The following is a 24,246-nucleotide window of genomic DNA, read 5'->3' as shown; positions in this document are numbered from 1 at the left end:
GGTCCCTGGTGACACATGAAAGAAGCTATAAAGTCTAGAAATTTCCTTGTTTTAGATTTATCTACTCAACTTTCCCAGACTGTTTGGGTGTATTCACTGATAGTGTACATTCCGCCTAGGGAAAGTTTTGCAGCCTAAGCATTAGGGGTTCACGTAGGGTGGAATTGAGGCAGCATTTATTTACTCCAAAAATTCCCCTTATTCCCCTAATCTGCCTCTCATTTTCCATTGAAAGTGAAGGCTAAGAAAAGAAGTGTAATGACCTATGTCTTCACAGTTTCTGTAGCAGAATCACCGTGGAAGAACACCTAAAAATTGATTCTTCTTTTTAAGCAAAGTGGATAAGATTTATAAACATTGACCAGATATTCACAGCAGGTCTGTTTATTCTGCAGATGTTCACTTTTCAATGTGTAGAGGGAATATTCTGCTGTAAATCTGCATGTTGTAGATTTAAAGGAAAATTCACTATAGGAAATGTATATATTGTGTAAGTACCCTTGCACGGAAGCAATGTAGTATCCTGGCAGACCCTTTCCTGACAGACCGTAGGTGTTGCTTGGCGGACCCTTTCCTGTCGGGCAGTGGGTGTCAAATGAAATAGGGAACACAGAAATGTATACTTCTATAGAATATATGCAGCACAGCAATTCCCTGATGGGCCATAGGTGTCACCTGGAGGACTATTCTCTACAGGCCATACAATAGGTGTTACCTGGCTGAACATTTCTGGACAGGCCATAGGTGTCACCTTGCAGACCATTACATGGCAGGCCATAGGTGTCACCTGGCGGACCATTACATGATAGATGTAATTACAGGCCATAGATGTCAACTGGTGGTGTTATGATTGTAGTTGTCAGACAGCAGATGGCACCAGCTGAGGACCTTCTAAGGATCTCCTATTGATGTGAGGGCATTGATCCTGGTGCCTCATCCCACCCACCTTGTCCTGTCTCTGGAGCTGTTCTCCTGTCCCTGTTTCCTCCCTACTCTTCTCTTCTCACCCCTCTACCTCCTCCCCTTTCCTCCCCTTTTCTTCTCCTAGTTTCTTTCTCAGCTGCTTCAGAAATAACCGGTGGATCCAGTTTTGTTTCTTGTTAATCTCATTGCTGGTGCGATGACCTCCTTCTCCTTCTTGCTTTCCTGAAAGTACGTGACATTCCTAACTTTCTTCACTAGTCTACCCCTAGAGCTCTGCACCTCACCACACTTATCCTCCCTGAGCTGTCCTCTATACATCCCCGGACTCATCATCACTACCACAATCATCTCAGGATCTCCTCCGCACACCCGTCACCCAGGACTGCCCTGTACTCTTCACCTGAAATCAATGGGCCAGCCCCTCACATGAGGTAGTGACATCTTTACTGTCTCCTCTTATCTCCGACACATACATTCTTTGTGCATTGGGTTATTCTATTATATGTATAGATCAATCAAATAGGGTGCTGAGATATAGATGTAGCAGTGCTAATTTTGTTTTTACATTTTGATAACAAAACTAGAAGTGGCACCTGTGTCACTGACTGAAGTGTAGAGGAGTTTGTGTACAGGTTTGCTACAATCCTAACCCATCATGTCACAACCTCCTTTGCTGAATGACAAATCTGCATCTAATAAGTTTGACTTTGCTACATCTGTATATATTGTTTAATACATTGAAACAGACACCACTATTTCCGAAGTGACACATGTTGTCTACATGTTGTGCTGGCACTTCTGATGTGTCAGTCATTGCGGGATAAACGCAGCACAATAAGAATGGGCTGTGAATGAGATCCATGAAATATCTCATGAGAAGTTTTGTTGCATCCATCCTTCTCGGTTTTACAGGTTTAACTGTTTCACCTCTCCATAAAACACCTCTGTATATGTTTGTGCTATCAAGTAACGATTACACCTCTATTATAGCGCTTATGGCATTTTACAATCTAAACTATCCAGTTATTCCTATTCTTCCTTGGAAACCTGTTATGTGTTTGTCGTCTCTACTTTGGGACAGTCGGAGAGCTTGGTGACAGTGCCATGCCCCTCTCCTTATCTCCGTTGCCCCAATTCAGAGTCAGTTCCTGATTTTTATCACTGCCTGGGCTTCTGTGTGACAGGTGGGTCCTGATCTACTAAAAGCTCCAACTTGTTGAATTTCGTGAAGTGAGACTTACTCCAGACATTTGTCTCCTTTGTCCTGGTGGGTTTGTAGCATGTTGAAACAACCGTGTTATCTGCTTCTTGTGACAGCAATTTGATCTGTCTGACAAGGGAAAAGAGACCAGAAATCGGGGGGAGTGTTCCTGTAATAATACATGCAGCAGTTAGAGTTATAGACCTTTTTTTTTTTTTTTACTTTTTTGGGAAGTGATTTGGAGACAAGACTTGAAGCTGCCCACTTTCCAGTAAGTAATGCAGAAATTCCAGGAGCAGGAGCTAAATATACTTGGTGGATCAATACTGAAATGGCTGGTTGTGAATAATTTAACTGGCAGTGCTGGAACGATTTGGAAGCTAAGAGCAAACGGGGAAGAGGTGACAAGAAAATTCCTCTTCATTCCCTGTGATATGAGGTCTTACTGCCAGCTAGCTTGTTTGCTTGACTTATTTATTTTGATGTACTGTTTTAAAAATTGTATTTTGTTTATTGTTTTGTTATCAATATTATTTTACTGTTTGTCACTTTTGTGACGTTACTCGCCAGTTCTGCCTTTGATTTGGTTGTAGAAGTAGATTGACAGCTCTCGAGGACATCTATAGGTCTGTAATGATTAAAGTTCTCACTTCGGTGGGTAATTTATGCTTTGGTAGTGGACTTCCATTATGACTTTTAGGTTGTAGTAGACAGTTCCTCATCTTATTTGTTGAGAAGAAATACTTTCTGAAAGACTACAGATTTTTATTTCTTCTTTTATCGAGACATCTCATACTGACCTCTCATTAATCTTGTTTTTAAAAGTTAAGATGGCAAGTGCCGTCCCACAGACATCATGTTTAATGTAATGTTCCAGAGATCAGAACCAGCCCAGGAAGTAATCACAGACTGACCACATAGCCATTCTCTTCTATAGATTGTACACTGCTTTGTACCGTAGCCCATATATTATTTAATCCTCCACTGTGCCATGTCTATAGCATAGACTGTGGAGGAGACCGGCTGATATTCCATGTACTTGAGATACAATATAACATGTGCTTTTATGCGAGGAGGTAAGATCAATTCATTGCTAGAAGGTATGCGTCCTACAAGAAACGTAGACCTCACAAATCTACATTAGACGGCTTTTAATAGGCTTTAGTTTTATATCTTTGACTATTTATTGGCTTGTTTTGATATTGGAGTCTATGCCGAGGACCTGACAGCGATTCCAGTAAACTGACAAGGACTTGGCAAGAGCAGCGTACTGAAATGAAGAACTTTATTTTATTCATTAAGGCAAACGGACGCTTGGAGTTTTCCTTGAAATCAATGTATATTAAACGTTAAACCGACTCGTAATGACATGATGTCATTCGTCCTTTGATAACGTCGTAACCTATGGCGAGCCGCATGGAGTGCTAACTTTTTGCTGGCTTCAAAGGGGTTAAGTCACTTAACACAGGAAGATACTAGCGTGTGACAGCACCCGGCTGACGGAGTACATGGGTACATTTATACAGTGTCTTACAGGGGCTCTCACATTATTGTTTCTCTTTAGATTGTGATTGTGCTACTTTTTACAATATTTACAAAGTTAAAAATCAGTTACTTCCATTGGACTGGAAACCTGAGTTTTTTTCTGCTCTTTTTCTGAGCTTTTATATACTTCATATCGGAAAATGTTCTCCTATGTATGATACAAATAATAATAATAGTGCTGCAGTACATGGAGGACACCAGCAGGGCTTCTATGACTGAGGGGCAGTTTCCAAAAACCTTAAAGCAGGTAGACTACTTAGGAGTCACACATCACAAGAACATGAAGTACTGGATCTCTGCTGGTGGCCCTGGTCCATATACAGTCCGAAAGTCACATGTAATGAGTTTGTTGTGTATATAAAGTTTATTATTTGTAGAAAACGAATTTTGTTAAGATGTTCTATTTTTTTCATGTTTCAGCACTGCTCTTTGACTATGGAAACAGAGAGACCCGATGGATACGTAACTAGTAAGTGATCTTTTTATTATATGTGACCCTAGTCTGCTCTACTGTTCATACTACACATCTGTTTGCTATGGGACAGACCACGGTGTCATCTTTTATCGTATAGTATCTTGTGAAGTCTTTAGGCACAGAAACGCCAATGTGTGGTAGAAGTTTTAGGGTTAAAAGCGGTCTTCGTACAAGTCCTATACAAAGGTATCTATTCTATATACACCTGTTACTAGCTTGTTATCTTGATGTGTGATACCTTTAATGGGATAGATATGGTCTAAGGTTCTGCTACCCGAATCCTACAGCAGCTCTATCATTTCCTAAGTTTCCCAGAACTTTATTTTCTTGTAAAGTTTTTCTGTAAGACACTGACTATTTATCACTAGTGCATAGCGCTGCTTTATTTCTCTATGAAAGGGAAGAATATAAGAGCTGCAGGCTGTAAAAATTAAATAAGATTGCAATAATGACATCTTATTTAGTAGGACAAGTAAAACCCTGACATTTACAGGTGGTATTTTATCATCATTGCTGTTTTATTATTAAGCCGTTGTTTACAGATGGGAATCTTTGGCGCAGGAGAACAAAACAATGTAATGTTTGCTTCCCATCATGTATGTAGTGTATGTTACATGGTGACATTGATTACCTAGTACTTGGCACAGGGACATTACCTGGCAATGTGCCCTCAGACTTATGTTTGTTTCACCTCCATTGTTTTAGAAGATTTGACTTCACTGAAATTTCCAGATGATCTGTCGACGACTAGTTGTCATAACATGAAGTTACTACTAGTAGTAGTTGCCTGGAATTAAATATTGTGCCTAGGGCCTTATGTTTTATCTATAGTCTATTTTTTTTAAACAGGATTTTCATAAAATGTATATATGTTATAATGTATTTGTTCTTTTAGGGGATGTGTTGATCAAAACTACTGGTGATACGCAGTCCCAAGGAAGGGTCTAACTCAATCACGTTAAATTTTACTTTTTACATGGTCTCCAGAAAGATGTCCAGTGGTATATATGTTCCAGAACTTTGGGTGTTTAGTATTGGGTAAAGTTTATAATGTATTGGGTTATAGACAAACTTTTGGGTTGGACATCTGTTGTATCTATTAGGATCTTATAAATCATAAGGGTCATCAAAATAACTATAAGCTTTCAAGTAATAAATGGGCAGCACGGTGGCTCAGTGGTTAGCATTACAGCCTTGCAGCACTGGGGTCCTGGGTTCAAGTTCCATCCAGGTCAACATCTGCAAAGAGTTTGTATGTTCTCTCCGTGTTTGCTGGTCCTCCGGTTTCCTCCCACACTCCAAAACATACTGGTAGGTTGATTAGATTTTGAACCCCATGGGGACAGGGACTGATTTTTTTGGCAAGCTCAGTGTGTGCTATATAAATAAAGAAATTATTATTATTAAGGGCAAGCAGTCAGGCTCAGTTCACATTACTGGTAAACTGTCTCTTAAATCTCCAGCTGCTGGTGGCTGTTGTGCTTTTTGTAGCTTTTTAAATAGGACAAATTGCATATGTGATGTATAAAATGTATGAGTTATGTAATGGAAAGTGGAGCTTAGTCTCTCTTTATCATAAAGTGATGATGCTGTTCAAGATGACTGGTAACATCCACACTTTCCTTACAGACGTGAACGTCCTAATTCCTTTACCGTACTATATGTTCCGTAGACGGCAGTAGCCACCTACATGGCCACATAATTTCCAAAAGGAATCATCTTAGTAACTTGTGCCCACTGGTTACAACCTAGTTACAACCTAGACAGCTGTATGAGGCCCTCTTGCTATGAGACTACTTGTCATCCCTTCAAGGATTCTACACCTTCTATACTAACAACGTAGAACTGTACCGCTGAGCAAGACAAGTTAAGCTTGTGTTTAAGGTGTTTTAGTAACCCATCTTCTGTCTCATTTTTACCATATGTATCGGGGACGCTTCTGGAGCATACGTCAAACAGTCACAAGAACCATCTAATAGTAACAGAGGCCAACATTGTGTCCGTTCTTATACTGGATGTAACGGGACTCCTATCGTCGATTGCTACTCACACCACCATCTGCATGATATATTACAAAGAATTTTAGTTTTAGTCTTAAAATAAATTAATACAGGCGGTCCCCTACTTAAGGACACCCGACTTACAGACGACTCATAGTTAAAGACGGACCCCTCTGCCCACTGTGACCTCTGGGGAAGCTCTCTGGATGCTTTAGTATAGTCCCAGGCTGCAATAATCAGCTGTAACGTGTTTGTAATGAAGCTTTATTAATAATCCTTGGTCCAATTACAGCAAAAAATTTTGAAACTCCAATTGTCACTGGTGCAAAAAAATTTACAGTTTCAACTTACAAACAAATTCAACTTAAGTACAAACCTACGGACCCTATCTTGTATGTAACCCGGGAACTGCCTGTAATCACAAGCAGAAGTGTATTCTGGATGGATCCCCTGTCTTCTCCCTTCCTGGGTCAGCTTGACAGTTTTCTCCCCCTTTGTGAAGATGCCAACTGAAGCCAAATAGGAGCCACCCAGTAGACTTTTCTCTCTATGTTTTCACTGAAGTACTGCAGAACTAAACCACATATCTGATAAAATCATCAATTGCCGAACCTTAGAGTTGCTTTAACTTGCTGATATACTCTATGATATTGGGAGCTATAGGTACAGTACGGTTTGTTGATAAAGCCTTGTCTGTAGACCTTGTATATGTCTATATATAGTGACCTCTGTGATCCTTCCAGATTATGTTTTTGGTATTCCCTACCTTGTACTAGTCTGCTCATTGCTCTCTAGATCTCTAGTTATATATATTTTTTGCTATAATTTCTTTTTGGAAATCTTGTGAACTAACCACTGCACCAATAAATTTGTTACTGACGTCTACATTTTTTGATTTGTTTTTTTTCCGTCTAAAAACGTCGGGTCCAAACAAATAGTCCCATTACGGAATCGGCTTAGGTTTTAAGTATTTTGTTCAGATAATTTTGAGGTGTTTTTTACATTGCTTAAATAGATTATGAGTGAATCAGCATCAACATTAATGAGACACTGTTGTTACTTGAATATTTTTTTTTTTTTTTTAGTTTTTTTTATATATTTTCTTTTAAAGGTTCATACTGGTAATAATTCTTTACTTGTAAGTCATAAAATCCCTAAGCAATGGAATGCCCTTCTAGCTGGGAATTGCATCCACAGGAAAGAACATGTTAGGACTCTGGAAGAAAACATTCTGTATAGAAAAGGATCCTGTTGCAGATGTGATTCCCCAGGAGTTAGTTGTTTTTTTGGATGGACACTGGTTTCTGCACTTAGCAGATCTTGAGATTCAGATTCTGGTTTATCCTAGTATCCTAGTTTATACGGTTGAAAAAAGACACTTGTCCATCAAGTTCAACCAAGGAAGTGAAGGGATTTCATGAGGAAGGGTTTTGGGGGTTTATTGCAAAACACTTGTGAAATGTAATGGTAGATGATAACAGAATAACGAAATCCCTGATGTAGAACACAAAAAATAGCGGAAAACCTACAAATTAAATTTACCATTAGTAGCCTAACATTATAAATATAGTGTCCGCCTAGGAGTTAGAGGATCAAACCTAAATACAAAAATTGGTGTAAAAAGGTAAAATATATCATGTTTTAAAACCGTATAATTAAGGGAAATATAGAAATGGCATCTACTATTACTTTGAACAAGTTTGATGCTATGTAACAGAGAATCGAAAGGTGAATTTATCAAAACTAATGTAAAAATGTGCACCATGTTGCCACATAATAAAGGAAAGTAACAACCCTATGTATAAGGGACACCTTCCTTGATGTGTGTTTCATTGGGGGGACGGGGGTTGGCTGTGATGAAGTGACCAGCAGCTGTGTATAGTGCCTTGTAATGTCTGTACCAATTACTGACTTATTGCAATCTGCATTCTGGTGTATCACTGCGTACACCACTTAAATCGGACGTCAATTCACAGCTTGATCACATTAATGCTGTTAAACACTTTGCTCATCCCCATGTGGTCTCCGTGTGCCGGCTGCCCAATAGCTGCATAGATGTATCAGAGATGAATTTGTTGTTTCACCCTTTTGTCTAAAATGTCTTTATCGCACTATGATAATTTGTTGCGTATAATCGTAGCCACTCGCAATATCGCATCTAAAAAGTTTTATGGAATATCCCATTAACCCCGGAGTTCAGAGAGCGCAGGCAGCAGTCATTCTAGTCTCTTGGCTGTTACATTCCTGACGTTTGTCAGGCTCTTGCCCCACAGGCAGATTTCTAACAGGTCTTTCTATTTTTCTTCTTTTTCCTCAACCAGGTGATAATGAGCTTGTGCCCGAGAGGGACCACTCCAATATGGCTATAGATCTGACCTCCTGCACACCCAATGGACAACATTCCTCCCCCAACCACTTGGCAAGCAGTAAGTCAATTATATCTGCTGTAACAGCAAAAACTCTTTAAGAAATGTCAGAATTCCTCTGCTACTTTGTTGGATGACAGAACATTAGACACATCTAATAATCACTCTTGTTTTCTGAATATAGACTTCATTAGAAAACAAACTTTTAATTAATGTTATAAAGTTATCGCTTAAACTAAAATTTAACAGTTCATGAAATAAATTCCATTTAATCTTGGTTGCAGCAATTTTCTAATTTAATCCTTATTCCAGACTTCTGCATTAACATAGGTTTTCTATTTTGGGATATTCTTTAATAGGTCTATTAACGTCCTACAAGTTTTTGTTATACAATCTTTCACATGACAAAAATTCTCTGTATTGTTCGCATAATGCTGACTTGTGTTAGTGTATGTTCATAATCACTAAAAGTCCTTTCTTACACTGTCAACTGATGAAGGTTATTTCTGCAGCAATCTGAATGGACTTTTACAAACCTTCTAAGAATGAACATATCACTTTTCTGTGCTGTTCTTCTTAGGCACCCTAAAAATCTAAAAGTGGCCCAGAGCTGCGTATTTAAAGAGAAAAAAATTGCTCTGTTTTTTGTTGTTAGAGTTTGGAATCAATTTATACATCACTTTTCGTCAAGATCAAAAACTTCATTGAGCGGCTTGTGAAGGGAATGTCATGAATTCTACATATTTTTGAATTCCCCAATGGTTTGATGGTCCTGCAAGGCTTTGTCCTACACAGTTAGCATGCCCCTTGTGCATGTGACCAGAACAGCCAACCACTGGCCTTTCTGGTCTTACAATAAAGGCAAAACTATTGAGGCCAGTGATTGCATGCAGCAGTCACCAGTATATGTATAGCGCAGTATAACTGCAGGACCAATAGAAATATGATGGATGCACTAGAGTAATGGAGGTATTATTATTTTGAAAACCATACATTTTTAACTTGTGACCACCCCTTAAATTGTTCAGAACTTTTGTTTAAACCTGGTTGTAAACATAGAATTGTTCTATGAAACTACAGTGAAGTTATTGTATCCCCTGACACATATGTATCTGTATCCCCTTAATAATTTGATTACCATAATATCTGATTATTAGTAGTAATTTTCTATCACGTTAAGGGTGGTTTCTTATATACACTGTAGTGGGTTTATAGAAAATATTTCCTTTTTTTAGTGTTTTGGAAAAAGTTTAAGCTGATTTTAACTTTAAAGCTAAATATTAAAATATCACACACTACAAACAATGCTTTTTGATAATTTGGATCAGAGGCACTCTTCAATTTTTTTAATTAACAAACGAGAAAGTCACAAAGAAAAAGAAAAAAGGAAGTTTTATCTCCAGCGTATAGTGACAAACTATAGGACTTTCCAGTTTACTGTCCTGTTACTCATTGGACACTTCCCAGAAACCAGGTAACACATTCACTTAGCGACTTCTTCCTATTCCCTTAGTGTCTATGAACATTTTACGGACCATCAAAAAGTCCCAGTAATTGTCTCCCAGCCTGAACCCCTGCCTGTATAGAAGGCTGACATACAAAGAGATGTATGACATTATGCCTGCAGATTAATATATAAAGATATTGTGATGTATCTCCTGCAGTTACATTCTTGGATAGATTTAATCTTTTGTGTTTAAGTGTTTTTAGTTCTATTTTTTGCTGCATTTCTCCCAGTGACTTGAGCATATGTCCTAGCATTACATTAAATAATAATGAATTCAGATTTAGTGTAAAATATCATTTAAATATTCATCGCTCCATTAGGTTTTGGTCAAGTAATTATTTCCATGTGCCTTAAATGCTTAAATTGAAAGCGTGCTGCATAATTATTTTTACTGCGGCGAAACCGTTTCTATTGATAGCTCTTCTTTGCTGGAAGCATTAAGTTTTACAGTTTTACACTTTTTCATTTTCTGAAATTCTAATGAGGCCTCCAGAGCTTCAAATGTTCCAGGGCCGTCCGATAAAACCCACCACAGTCTTGAGTAACCGTCTAAGTGTGGTCAGTCTAATAGTCGAACGAGAAAGTGTGCTGTAATTTGCTATGGCACAGCTCATTTTCCTTCCTCTGTGGCCAATGTCTCAAGGACTTTGTCTGTTTTGGAAGGCCGTTCCACAGAAGCGTCACTTGAATACAGCCGGCGGTGCTTCTGCTATAGCAAACATGACCAATTATACGCCAGTCTCTAGAGAACTGAACACCTCATCTCCTGGAACAGCGGTGTTAGGTTCTCCTGGGATCCCAGCATTAGATAACACAAGCAGGTGATTCCTTCACAGGTGCTGCTCAGTGTCGCTTGTGTGCTGGTAGCTCTAGGTAGAAGACTTGTCTAATTCACACCTTATCCTCCTAATGAACATTTTGTTGAGGGCTTGCAGTTTACAAGCCATGTTGTAAACTTTTTCTTGTTGGAGTGGAACCCACACCACTCATTTTTCCAGGGATTACAGTAATGAAGGTTCATAACATTAGTGACTTATTTCATCAGCTTAAGCTCAGGTTTACATACAGACTTATGTGGCCGAGCAGCTGTATTAGCAGAAGTCACGAGACAGTTGCAGTCTATAGGGATACACATGATGGTATCTTTAATATGAGGTCGAGGCACAACTTTTTCTTTTCTTCTATATCAGATTTATTTGTCATTTAAACATTTTTTCCAGATTTTGCATTAGTTTTTTGTACATAAAATTTATGCAAATATTACATTTGGTAAATTATTAACAAAAGAACTGATTTTGGAGGAGTGAGTCAAATAGGGTATAGAAAAAGGTTACATCATTTAAATTGCGATGTCACTAGCTAAGAGTACTTCTGGAGTCTGTGGTCAAAGTGGGTCCTGGCTCCAAATTCGTGTTAGCTCCTTCAATTATTGCAGCAGAAAATATAATTTGGCATGTGAGATTATATTTGTTTTGCATTTGAAGTCTGTGTCAGACTGGCTCTTCATACTTCGAGAGTATCCTCCGGTGGGCCCAGGCTCTAACCTTATATGGACCCCATAAATACAGCAGAAAACAACGTATTTTGGAGGCTGTTAGGGTAAATGTCCAAGAATAAGTTTTTCTGCTGGTCCCAAGGAATCTCCGCTTTACACTGCTCAGACGAATAATATGTGTGAATGACTATGGTATGGACTAATAACAAGAGCTGAGTTTTCAACTGAAGCCAAAAAGTGTCTTACTCCAATGAGCTTCTATGTATGGCATAGATTATAGTATAAGCAGATAGTAAAATTATATGCTCCGTACAATGAGTGGTATAACCTCAATCATACCTCTGGACTGTACAAAACTCCCAGAGCCTTGGTACTTCTACGTTGTTTTCTTTGTATGCTCTATCTTGCCATTGTCGACAGTTTGAGCATTCATAGTACCCAAGGAGAGATGAGATCAAAGGAGGGTTGAAGTCTGTGCTAATCTATTACAAGCCCCAAGTTCCTTGTAAATTGCTGGAATTAAAGGGATACTATATTACCCTAATTCTTAAAGGGTTTCTACAATTATGTTTCTTTCCACAACTTCTGGCCAAGTACCATCTAAAGATTCAAATGGTCAGCTGGCATATATACCTCCTCCCCACACTTCTTTTTAGTCCACCTGATTCTTATATATGTTCGGGCAGAACTTGGAACCCTTGGGCGTCTTTCACGTGCAAGTTCTGCGCATGCTGTTGAGATTCCAAACTGGCAGTGCACTCTGTCCCATTGTTTTCAATAGGCTTGTTTCTAATTGCATTTTTCACACCCCATTCATGTCTATGGAGACGCATCAAAAACGCATTGCACTTGCTAGGATTGCAAGTGCAATACGAGTGCCATGCGTTTTAAATTAATGGGTTGCTAAGCGATGTGAAAAAAGGCAGGAAGTGGCATGTGGGTACCAATTAAAGAATTATGTGATCTGAAACATGTGCATGAATGCTAATGAATCCTAGCAAAAACTGACCAAAAACGTCAGTTTTTCACACATTGCACTCTCACCTGATCTGCAACGCAAGTGTGAAAGGAAACCTGCTCTTGGTTATATTACATTTTGTTATCAAGTTCTTAATATATCTACTTGGGGGGGAGCAGCGACAGCTCTGACTCTTGGGATACATGTTAGGAGGTGGTGGTGCTGCTGTCGTGTAGATTTCTTCAATGTTACCTGAGACAGCAATTCATAAAACATTCTGACCAGAGGTGACCTTGCTCCTTCCACTACATAAGACTCCTGGTAGTTTTGCCGGTTATTGTGGAGGAAGTCTGCCTTCAACTCCACGCTATCGGTGTCTGTTTGTGGTATCCAGGTCCTTTTTTTTTTCTTTCCTGTAGACATCATTCTTTGACAAATCCATACACAATAGGCAAGCAGACTGGATCCTGTCTATTCTATAGAAAGAACCCTACCTAGCTGGATTTTCTCAAAGTCATTGGGGACTTGAAAAACAAGTTGTTAAATAAGACAACTGAAAAGATGATGTAGCATTGCATATTTTATGTAAGACAAATACTGCATAAAAAGAGTTGTTTCCAACACAAACTAAGGCATCATGTACACGTCCGTTGTTTGGGGCCGAGTGCTAGCCTTTGTTTCAGAGGATGACACACATCCCCATTTACTTCCATGACCCTGTGCGTGAGCCGACTGCTAAGGCCACAAATTATACAGCTATTCTTGCCTGAGTTTGCTTCCAGGGTAGATTTCTATCTTCTTTGGCTTATGAGTGGTGGTCACATACTGGTGAGAGAGAGAGGAGCTGCTTTTGGAAGAAAGTCCAGAAAATATATGTTTAAGTGAGATCTAATTTGGTTGTATAAGGTCAAGCGGCCATCAAGGAATTTAGCACTGAAGTAAATTTCTCCCCATCTAAGAACGTCCCTTTCAACAGTAATTGACACCCTCACATCCAGGGACATCATTAACTGGGTTTCCAGAAGCTCTTAACTGGCTCTAGATGATTTTAATCACAGCAGAGGGGCTGTTCTGTGGTGGGGAGAGCTTGACTTCAGAACTCTCCTCCATTAGTTTGCAGTTACTGCCAATCAACATTTCACTTCAAATTAAATTTTCTCGATGTTGCCACCACATTGGGCTATTAACGCAAAATCATACTGGTAGTGGTTTATCAGGTCAATTTCCGACAAAAGGTTCCCTTTAAAGGAAATGTACCATCAAAATCAAGCATGCTTAACCAGGGATACTTACTCATAGATCCAGGCACTGTGACTGTGGTAATCTTCTTATTTGTTATCAGAATCCTCCTTCCTTCTAAAATCAACTTTTAGAATCATGTTAATGAGTAAAAAGACTCTTGGGGCATTACCATAGCCCCTTCTAAGCAGGGGCTCTAGTTTTGCCCCCAGAGCCCATTTGGCTTACACGCATAATTTTAAAATTGCCTTTCACATACACTTGTCTTGAGTGAAACAAAATCTGTATAAAGCTCAAAATTAAAAGTTTAGTGACTTTTTTTTTAAATCCATTTTTCTTACTTTGATATTTCAAATTTGATGTCTACAAAACAGATTGTATTGCAAATTCCTACAAGTGGATCTGTGATCTTTATCATTTGTACATTAAGTTTTATTGCTGACATTGAAAGTGGAGACTTTGTTTTCACTTGTCTAATATTTACAGGACCATACATGCATAGTCACAAACAGTAAATATGGACCCACCTTAAAGGGATTTTATGGGCACCTAATACTAATGATCTATCCAGCCTTGTTGCATCTTTATCAATCACTTTTGAATTACTTCTCTTATGGATAGGTCATAAGGGATCATATGCTCCACAATCGTATCAGTTGTGTATTTTCATCCTGTGATTTTTAGGAGTATAAACCAATATGAGTTTAAAGAACCTGCCACTTTTTGAAAAAATGTATGTTCAGCTTTCATTTAGGTCTGACTTAGAACCTTGTGACCCCCAATTATGACAATGAGGAGCCAATAGGAACTGGTGTGGAACCGACCACTGGTCCTCTCAGCAGATGCTTAGATAGGGGATTATGCGGATTAATACAGAGGCTGAAATAGGGTAAAAACTTTTCAGTAGCTTTTGTTTATTTAGATGTATGCAGCATCACAATTCTAAATTGTGTGTTTGGGGGGGGGCGTAAAATTTTCTGTAGCTTGGTGTTCCTGTTTTGGATCCTGCTCAACAGCTTGGGTCACAACATTCAGACCAACCATAAATGTTCGGAAACCTAGTGAATTATCATCTTTAGCACTGAATATCAAATCACTGGGGAATTCTGGAATAAGAAAAATGTAGAGGGAAAAAGTCACAGCAGACATTGTATATGTCACCTGAAGAAGTAAAGTAACTTGTAGGTATTCTCCGATAAGTGGCTAAACCCGTGATCCCCATTCTGCGCATACAGGGATCACTTTAACCCCTGTACTTTTTAATATTTGACAATTATTCTATAGACTTGTATAGAACAGAAACTGTAAAAGGCTTATATCTATGTTGGTTGAGACACATTTGATGGCAGCTCTTTGTAGTCAAAATGAAATTACCTTTCCGGATTGTAATGATCAATTGAGATCCTCCATATGATAGACAGATTTTTATGAACTTTTTCTATTACATCTGCAGCCTGTCTCATGTAATAGGTAAGAAACAATAATGTGCAATCCTTCATGTCTTCAGCTCCAGTAACATTGTGGAACTGGGCTTTGCCTGGAATATTGCACCCAACCATGTATTTTCATATACACGTGATCCCCTAGTTAAGAACACCGGCCTTACAAACGACCCCTAGTTTCAAACGGATCTCTGGATGTTGGTAATTTACTATACTTTACTATACTGTAGCCTTGGGCTACAATAAACTGCTATAATAGTCATCAAAGGTGACAAAAATTTTGGCTGGGGTTACAACTATAAAATAAGAAGTTCCAACTTGCATACAAATTAAACTTGAGAACAAACCTACAGAACCTGTGTTGTACGTAACCCAGGGACTGCCAGTACAACTCAGATACAGCATTGTTTATATATTAACTAGAGAACTGTATGATTTATCCACCTTAATCATTTCATGACTCTGCACTGGTCTCTACTCCAGTAACCTGAAATAACATACAAATATCCTCGGCCAAGTTATTTTCTCTGTTTGATTGTGTGTAGCCCTATTCTGTCATTTAAATGACATCCCTTCCAGCCTCCAGTATTGTCTTTTCTCCATGTTACAGTACAGGCAGTTGTCTTTTCCCTGGAGTACAAGCTAGATGAAGGGCAGTGAGGCTCACAATTGAGATGGTGCTGTGAACTGGTCACAGATGTAGTTTTTTTGGGATGGCAAAAAACAGGTTTTTGGATTTTGTGTCAAAATTAGGAAGCGGGTGTTTTTCTACTTCTATCAACTCTAACTCTTTGCCTGTCCTATAAGGTACCATTGCACTGATTCAAAACCAGTCAGAATTAATGGAACAATCCTTATTTAAGACTGAAAAGAGGTCTTAATACTCCTTAATAGTGCCTCCTCTATACAAATATAAGAAAATGTATGTGTTTCCAATGGGGAGAGAGTGAATGTAGCCACTTCCAGACTTTTGTTGTGGAAGCTTATTTGAAAGAAGTATGGAATAATAATAATAATAATAATAATAATAATAATAATAATAATAATAATAATTATTATATGGAATAAAAAGGTTCAACTTTTCCAAAGTTTTTTTTTTTCTTTTTTTTTGAGTCATGTGATCACTTTTCACATATTAGATAATAATCCTGCTTAAATCTGTGGGTTTAGATGACTAGAATATGTATGGAGGTCCTCCCATCATAAGGTACCCTTAATATTGCTTTGGTATTGTATTGGATCACTATGAGGCCAAATGTATCTTCCAAGCCTTGAGAGAGTAGTCCCTGTGTTATTTTCTAGATATTTTCCAGATCATACAATATTGGATTGTAGGAAATTCTTTAAAATACTTTCAAAGTACTACATGTACAATGAATGCATTGGCTTCTGAGAATGGGCATTTTAGCTGGTTACATGAAACTGTTTACTAGATTGGGAAAAGTTCTGGGTTTCAGAAAAGGAAAGCCAGAAGATCCAGTTCTGATTTATTGTCTACACAACCCTTGTCAAATTCCACCTTCTTAGAGATATTTTTCACTCTCCCTCAAGCAATGCAGTCATTATGGGTGAAGTTCAGAGTTCTGTTTTTCAATCATAAGTGCTCCCTGAAAACAATCTGTCTGTCTGGCCTTGTCCATATGTCTTTCTGTATAATTGACTATAGAAAAGTATGCACTTATGTCTTTGATGTAGAGCGTCATGAGCAGAAGAATGTTGAAAGACGTTGTAGGCGTCTTGACCGAAAAGTTATGGGAAAGTTTTAAATAATGTCCAATGTTTTCCGTGTCTTCACACCTTTGCAATCTGTTGCCTTCTCCTAACCTGCTGTAGTTGGCAGCATATTCTGGGTGTATAAGGACCTAGTGTCCACCTTTCACAAATATGTTTCACAGAAGTTTTAGATATGTTGTGTTGTTGCCAGAGATGCAATGCGATACAGCATGGACACCCCAACAACATAATTAGACTTGTCATCTTCTGCTGTAGTGTAAATATGGCCTTTATGGCTAGGGACATCTTTTGGAAAAAAAATATTTGTTAAAGGTATCTTGCATGTATTGTACTACATGGAAATCTGCAACATATTGTTCACAGTTAAATCCATCAGACCTGCTCCAGATGCTTAGTCTCCAGCTCCTCTTGAGTAATCCTCTAAGAAGGCCCCTGTACACGCTAGATAGCTGCCGGCAGCTGTCTTTCCCAAATTCCTTATGCATATGTATATGCATTATTGCCTCGGCAGGTGTAATAAATGTCGAAATCCCCAAGTCTTTTGGCAGCAGCTACTTATCTCCCCAAAACAAAAGAATCTGGAAATTATAGGGGTTGTCCACTTTCAGCAGATACTTGGCACGGTTTGTGTAAGGAAAAGTTATACAATTTTCCCATCTACTTTCTGCATCAATTCCTGACCGATTTCTAGATCTCTTCTTCCTGTCTATGTTTTCTTCCGGGGGATAGAAATCTGTCCACGGTCATGTGATGGACACACAGGTGCATGGCTCATTGTAACCCACAGCTCTGATTACTCTGTGTGATAACAGTTTGTGCACTTGTTTGTCCATCACATGAACATGTACAGATTTCTATCCACTGAAAGTAAACGGAGAAGTTGTACATGGCAGGGCAGCAAGCAGAGATCTAGAAAACCATGAGGAATTGATACAGAAAATATATTGGAAAATTGTATAACTTTTCATTACACAATCCATATAAATTATTTGCTTCGAGTAGACAACCCCGTTAAATTTCCAATTGGTCGATCTGTATCTGTCATCAGAACAGAGTCTTGACTCTCCATATACACTAGATTTGTCAGTCAAGCCTGATGATTTTTGTGTGGGTGGCCTTAAACTATAAAAGAATGCAGAAGGTGTAAAGGGCTAAATGGTCAAAGATCTTGTCTAATAGTGACATTCTGCAGCTTGCTATGTAGTGTAATAGAAGTAAACTGCAGAATCCAACTAATCTAATTTTTAGCCAGAACTGCATGCATTAAAACAAAAATGTGCTTTAAAGGTATATGAAGCCCTTAAATCTTTATTATATGTGAGCTATGTGTTATGCTGTTCTCCCATGCTTTTCAGAAGGGTAGAAGAGAACCGGGTAGAGATTCCATGCCCACGCTGCCATGTACCCTCAGGTAACTGAAGTGTCAACCCTATCAGATTTCTGACTTTACACTTCTTCTCTCCTGAATTGTGGTTAACCATCTCTCTAATTGACATTGGGTGGGGTAGGAGGGGTTGATCTAGGGTGGCCAAAGGGAGTAACAGAGCCTCTGAGGAGAAGAAAACTGACACTCTTGCTCGGAGTCTGGGAAATGTAATTTCTCCAACTCCCTTAAAGCATTCTACATATTGATGGACAGCTTAGCTGAGATCTGACTGAGATAAAGACTTTCACCTTAGAAAAAGGTACAGCAAGACTAGAGTTTGTAGGGACATTTTCTCCAGAACAAGTGCCTTTCTTTTTACTTCTCTGAACAGAAGTTAAATTGCTATGGAATGATCGCCCACTTTGTACAGTGTTGTACCCTGCTATTATGTTGCACTTCAGATATATATAATAATAGCATCTTAAATACTTGCAAAGCTATATTGTCATGGATCTTTTTTTTGGTTATGAAGTCCCACAAATTGAGGAACTAAGCGAAACGCTCATCGGAGATAGTGGAATCCGTAGCAGAAATTGGATTGAGTTTATTCTTGGATCTGCATGTAGGTTAACCTTATATGATAATCTAAGTCTCACAGTTTCTGAAGGATTTTGGGTACTAAAATCCATCTAGCGTCCACTTTTTATTACATGTGGCAAGATACTTCCATACTACCATAATCATCAGAATATAAATAAGCTTCTCATTCCTGGCATTGTCCTCCTTCCTGAACCAATTTCTAAAAAAAAGTTCGGGCTTCCACAGGGTATTGCACATCTTTTGTAAAGATCTGAATGGCAAAACTCACATGTACGCTGGGAGCAGAAGGTACATCACAGAATAAGGCAGATTTCGGCATTAGAAATGTGGGTGACTTTCTAAGGAATAGATTTGATCATTATCAATTTCCGCAGAACCAGAGTCATGGAAGGAATTTCACAATTATCCGGCCAAAAACATATGGGTGGATAAAGTTGTAGAACGTATTGTAAAGCTGTTAAAATTGCTTTAACATATGAAGTTGTTGTTGGCTTTTTACTCTGTAATAAGGCAAGGGTTAATAAAATTGCATGTGTTTGTGTAACAGTTGAAATTACATGACCCATCCCATCCACCCCATTCCTTAACAAACCTTTCGCCAGTCCCCTCCGCACCTTCCTAGATACTCCCGGTTATTCTGGCCTCTGGCCAAAACCTGTCAAATAAAAAGTTATTTTTTTTCTCTCACTTTTTTTTTTTACAGAAATTCCCTCCCACCTGTATTTTCTTCCAACAGAACAGGTTTCTGGTCTTTCCACATTTTCTCTTAAACAATTCCAAGGTTATATCCGGGTGGATTCAAGCACTGGGCTTTTTACTGTAGACAAAGGACTTGTTCTTATCAGCTTCAGTCTACTGTGGGTAAATAGAGCTGTGGAATATATGGCTTTCAATTATGTAAGATGTCATATTATTATGAACTAAACACCTTTGACTATGGATTTACAACCTTTTCTACTTCAAGGGTCACAATTTCAGACCTTACAATCTGGAGGGCCATAACAATTTAAAGTATCTACCATGAACACCTGACAGCTGCCAGTTCAACTTCTTCTGCTCCCACCCACTTTACTCCTGCTTTACAGAACTAAGGGGGAGGTTTAGTGTCTGAGGTAAAACTGTTCTAGTTGCCCATTGGAACCAATCAGAGCTCAGCTTAAATTTTAGAAATGCTGTGGGAAAAAATGTGAGCTCAGATTGGTTGCTATGAGAGATTAGAATACTTCTGATAAATCTCCCCCTAGGAGTCCATGCATGTATACAGCAGTTTTTAATGTAAATTATTATTATTACTAGTTATAACTACAAAGAAGATAGCTGGAGGTATGTATAGTCACTATGTGCCATTATTACTTTCCACAATGGAACAGTCAAGCACATCTCCCCATAGGAATGGAATCTCGGGCTACTAGTCGTGCACCCCTGTTTTAGATGGCGTTGGATTTTTTACTTCCTGTAAGGTCCCATTATTTAAAGATATTTCCATAAATTTGTGAAGTGGCCCTTAATGTAAAACACCTATATATTTGTTTGTGGCTTTAGTGATCTGACTATAAATGTTTTAGCTGGCCCTTTGACCCTGATCAGTCGTTCACTGGTGGCCAAAACCGTTTCAGACATTCACAACCAAGCACATGTGGGAAAAAACTAACACCGGATACTGTAGTTTAAGGAGTCAGTAGATCATCACTTACTGACCAGATTTGATTCAGTTTTATAATGTTTGAATCTATTCCAGCTTTTAGCTTCCAGTAAAGACCTTGCTTTTTTCTGATGACACAATACAGTAGATAAGTGGGTATTTATGTTTTGCATAGATATTTTGGTTTCCCTTCTCCGTTACTTCAAGATCTTCCTTGGAGTTTCATATCTCCCAAGGGTTACTATACCCTGAAGGACACGAGCAGAAGGGTGACATGTGTGCAATTGTTTACTGATCTGCAGCTGAGCATCGCTTAGACACATCACAACCAACTGAGCAACATCTTATTTAAAGTCTTGCGCTTCTTCCATACGCTACAAGGGTTTTTGGGGGATTTATATTCTTGTAACAGAAACTGTTGTGTACTCATAATGGTACAGGAGAAAATTTCTAGCTAATGTGTTACTTTCCTTACTATGTGTAAAGGCAGAAGGTGCTGCTTCTCAATGGAATCGGTACTGCCCAGCCCATGAACATTTAGGCAGAGGCTACCAAACGTAGAGCAATGGCCGGTTTTACAAAAAGTGAGCACATAACTAAAAGTGGTGCCCCAAAATAAGAGGTTCCTTTAGCCCTGCACAATAATAACACTATGTAGTTTGCCTTACCATACTATTGTTTGTAATCTGTATTATGGGGCTGTAGGAGAATTTTATTGGAGATAGACGGATGATAGGTAGATTGATGATGAAAGATAAATATGAAAAATTATAGGTTTATTTGTAGGTTATATACAGGTTTGGTAGAAGAGAGGAAAAAGGGATTGATAGATGGATAGCTGGATAATAGATAGGAGATAGATAGGTAAATGGTTAGACATATCTATAGATATGAAATGGGCCAATTATAGGAAATGGATAACTAGACATATAGATTATAGTTATATAGGTAGGAGATAGATGATGAGCATCTTCACTTGCGCAATCAACCAGAGCTTATTAAAGGAGCAATACATCCTCTGCCCATAAAAGTCCACATGCAGAGGGGCCCTGGGCAAATGCCTAGTTTGCCGCCCCCTGACACCGACCCTGCATAGAGGGCATTGATGGTGTTAAGAGCCTATAAGGTGTTAGTTTCCCAAATGGTAAGACCAGTTTTATAAATAAAACATTATGGGAAGCGGCATATGGATCCAGCAACCGAAGGTTACATGCCTGGGCACAGGCGTATATACTGAATCCTATGTGTTTGGGCTCTTAAAGGCGCCATTGAAATTATTAGTATTACTTGCAATTAACACCCTGTCACTTTATAAACACTGCTCCCTATCAGTAATTGGCTCCCTACAATTGCTTTGGGATAGCCTTATCTGGTGGGAACTCCAGCAGAGTTTGGGATGCCCAGTCCCATTTATGGGCCACATTGTAGGGTCATGCAATTTTGCATTAATTACATCCTTGCTATGGAACTTTTATTAATCTGTGTTCTATATAAAATAGTTGATAACTGGTGGACCCCTGGGTGGAGATTTTTCTACTCTGCTTAGACTCTCCTAAGTCTCCCTTCATCATGATCCTCCCATACATTACTGAATAGCTGTCAAGTATTGCACTACTTTTTCATATTATATAGTTTATCTTTTGTGTCAAAAACAGTCAATTTTATTAAAGATAGCAACTTATATTTGGATATAATACCCAAAAAGGGATCTGTAAACCATGACCACATTTTCCCTATGTAGTTCCTTATTGATTTAACTGCTTTATGACGAGAGGGTTTCCCCATTCAATTCTTTTTATAACCTTACTGACGCCGTGGGATTTTCGTTTACAATTTTTCCTGTAGGTGAATAGTTGTGAACAATTATTTCCATGAGAATTTCTTCGGCATGTTCACAATATGTGTCCCCCTATCTTACACTGTTGTAGCTCACAAATGTTGCAGTTCTCTTGCAGTTTCCATCAAAAGCTATAAAGTAAGAACTTCTGATACACCTTGAGACAAGTCCGTGGAAAAAGGACTTGCAGGAAACTCCTTTGTTGAGTAACACTTAGATAGGTCACCCACGGGGTGAATCTATTAAGTGCAGCTTCTTTCTAAGGAAAATGTTATGGAACCGGTTTCATGGCTGTGAGCTAGTATTGGTGCCGCCAGAGCATGTGTGGGATAGGGTGTGACCATGTAGGGATCCTATATACATATATTTTTATCCCACAATTTCATTCTATAATTATTTCCTCGAAAGGCCGGGTCTTCATAAACCTTATTATTACTTTATTCAGACATTTCCGGGATTATGGTTGTTATTTGCAGTACTAGAATATATGTAATATATGGACCATTGTATATTACAGAGGCTTGCGTATTAAAAAACTACTTTTACAGTGACAAGCATTACGTGAAGTGTGATTATTGTGATGCTAAAAAGGAGTCAGGGCTTTGCAAGATGCATGGAGTGGGCAGAGCAGGAGGCGGAGTTGCCTGACTGCATGGTACAAAAAAAAATAAAAGATACATTTTTATTCATGCTACAACCTAGAAATATGCTAAAAAGACCTCCCAGGGGATTTACATCTTACACTAGAAGATACTGTTTGTTAGCTTTGTTAGCTTGGGGGGGGGGGGGTTAGTGTGGTGACAGGTTTCATATTAAGCACTCTTATAACATACAAAATTATTAGAAATGTATGTCAATGAATGGCCTCATGGTCTCCTTTTGAAACCTGTGTATTTGTCAGCCTCTAACGTATCATATTGAAAAGTTCTCAAACTAAATAATGGTGCACATTTACTTACCCGTCCGTGGAGTTCACCGAAAGTGCATTGTCTGACTATAATGCACTGTGCCGCGATTCACTAAGATTGTAGGCCCGATATACTGCGTGTGTCGCTTCCCCACTCATGTCCGACGGAGTTCACCATCTTTAAGTGGTGCATGTAAGTGCATTGTCTTGCGACACAATTTGAAAGTTAAATCTCACGCTCAGTCGGATTGTCCGACGTCACGGCCCGCAATCTGTGTTGCATGTAAGCCAGCGCAGCTGTGCCAAAAACCGATTGTGTGTGACACAATGCCAGCACAGACCCCTGCTAAATACCTGTCACAGCCGTACAAATCCCTAAAATGGCGCACAGTCCGACGACTATAAGATGACCAATAACTACTTGGTAACTCGTATATAAGAGTGGTATAGGTGTATATTAGAAATGTTGTTATGGTAATATTTCTATAAACTTGGCAAGGGCTAAGATGGGAAAAGTCAGGTACTTGGAAAGTCATTAGAAGTCTTACTTATAGTCTAGAAATTGACCTAGCTACAGATTGCTGGCTGCGGATTCTGACGATATGTTGGGCTGAGAATCAGAAGGCAGAAGGACTTTGACCAGGTGTTTGTAATGCTGCCTCTTTATTGTCTTTTTTTCACCTTTTTATTATTAGGACAGTGTGCAAAAGCCATTCTTTCATTTCAAGGAATGGATAGAGAAGCTGGTACTAAGAAAATACTGGCCCATAAAAAATGTTCACTCACAGATTTAAACAGATTGGGTAGTTAAGGTATGAAAAAAGTCTATTTTTACTCACCAAATACATACATTGGGGCTTATTTACTAGGGGTCCACGGATTACACTTTTGTCAGATTTTCAGGATTTGCTCCGCTGTGACAGGTATTTAACTGTGGATTGTGTCGCGCGTGATCGGTTTGTGGTTTTTATTCCCAAGTTTGCAGTGGGGCTAATAATTCTTTTTGTG

The 24,246-nt window shown here is 38.8% G+C and overlaps 1 protein-coding gene across 8 annotated transcripts in view; it reads left to right on the top strand.

Moving 5' to 3' along the window:
- Positions 1-24,246, top strand: part of IKZF2 (IKAROS family zinc finger 2) — a 57,910-nt gene that overhangs the window by 2,797 nt on the left and 30,867 nt on the right. For 2 of the 8 annotated variants that reach the window (XM_072121356.1, XM_072121354.1), the window contains exons 1-3: positions 3,863-4,007; positions 4,091-4,139; positions 8,467-8,571. In XM_072121356.1, coding sequence (XP_071977457.1) covers positions 3,882-4,007; positions 4,091-4,139; positions 8,467-8,571 — 280 coding nt within the window. In that variant the 5' untranslated portion in view covers positions 3,863-3,881. Of the gene's footprint in view, positions 1-841; positions 1,356-3,044; positions 3,202-3,548; positions 3,638-3,862; positions 4,008-4,090; positions 4,140-8,466; positions 8,572-24,246 lie in introns of those variants that run through there. The other 6 variants (XM_072121359.1, XM_072121360.1, XM_072121361.1 and 3 more) reach the window with 6 other exon arrangements.

This window comes from Engystomops pustulosus, chromosome 8 (assembly GCF_040894005.1).
Source record: "Engystomops pustulosus chromosome 8, aEngPut4.maternal, whole genome shotgun sequence".
Classification (NCBI taxonomy): Eukaryota; Metazoa; Chordata; class Amphibia; order Anura; family Leptodactylidae; genus Engystomops; species Engystomops pustulosus.
This window is presented reverse-complemented; position numbering and strand designations above follow the sequence as displayed.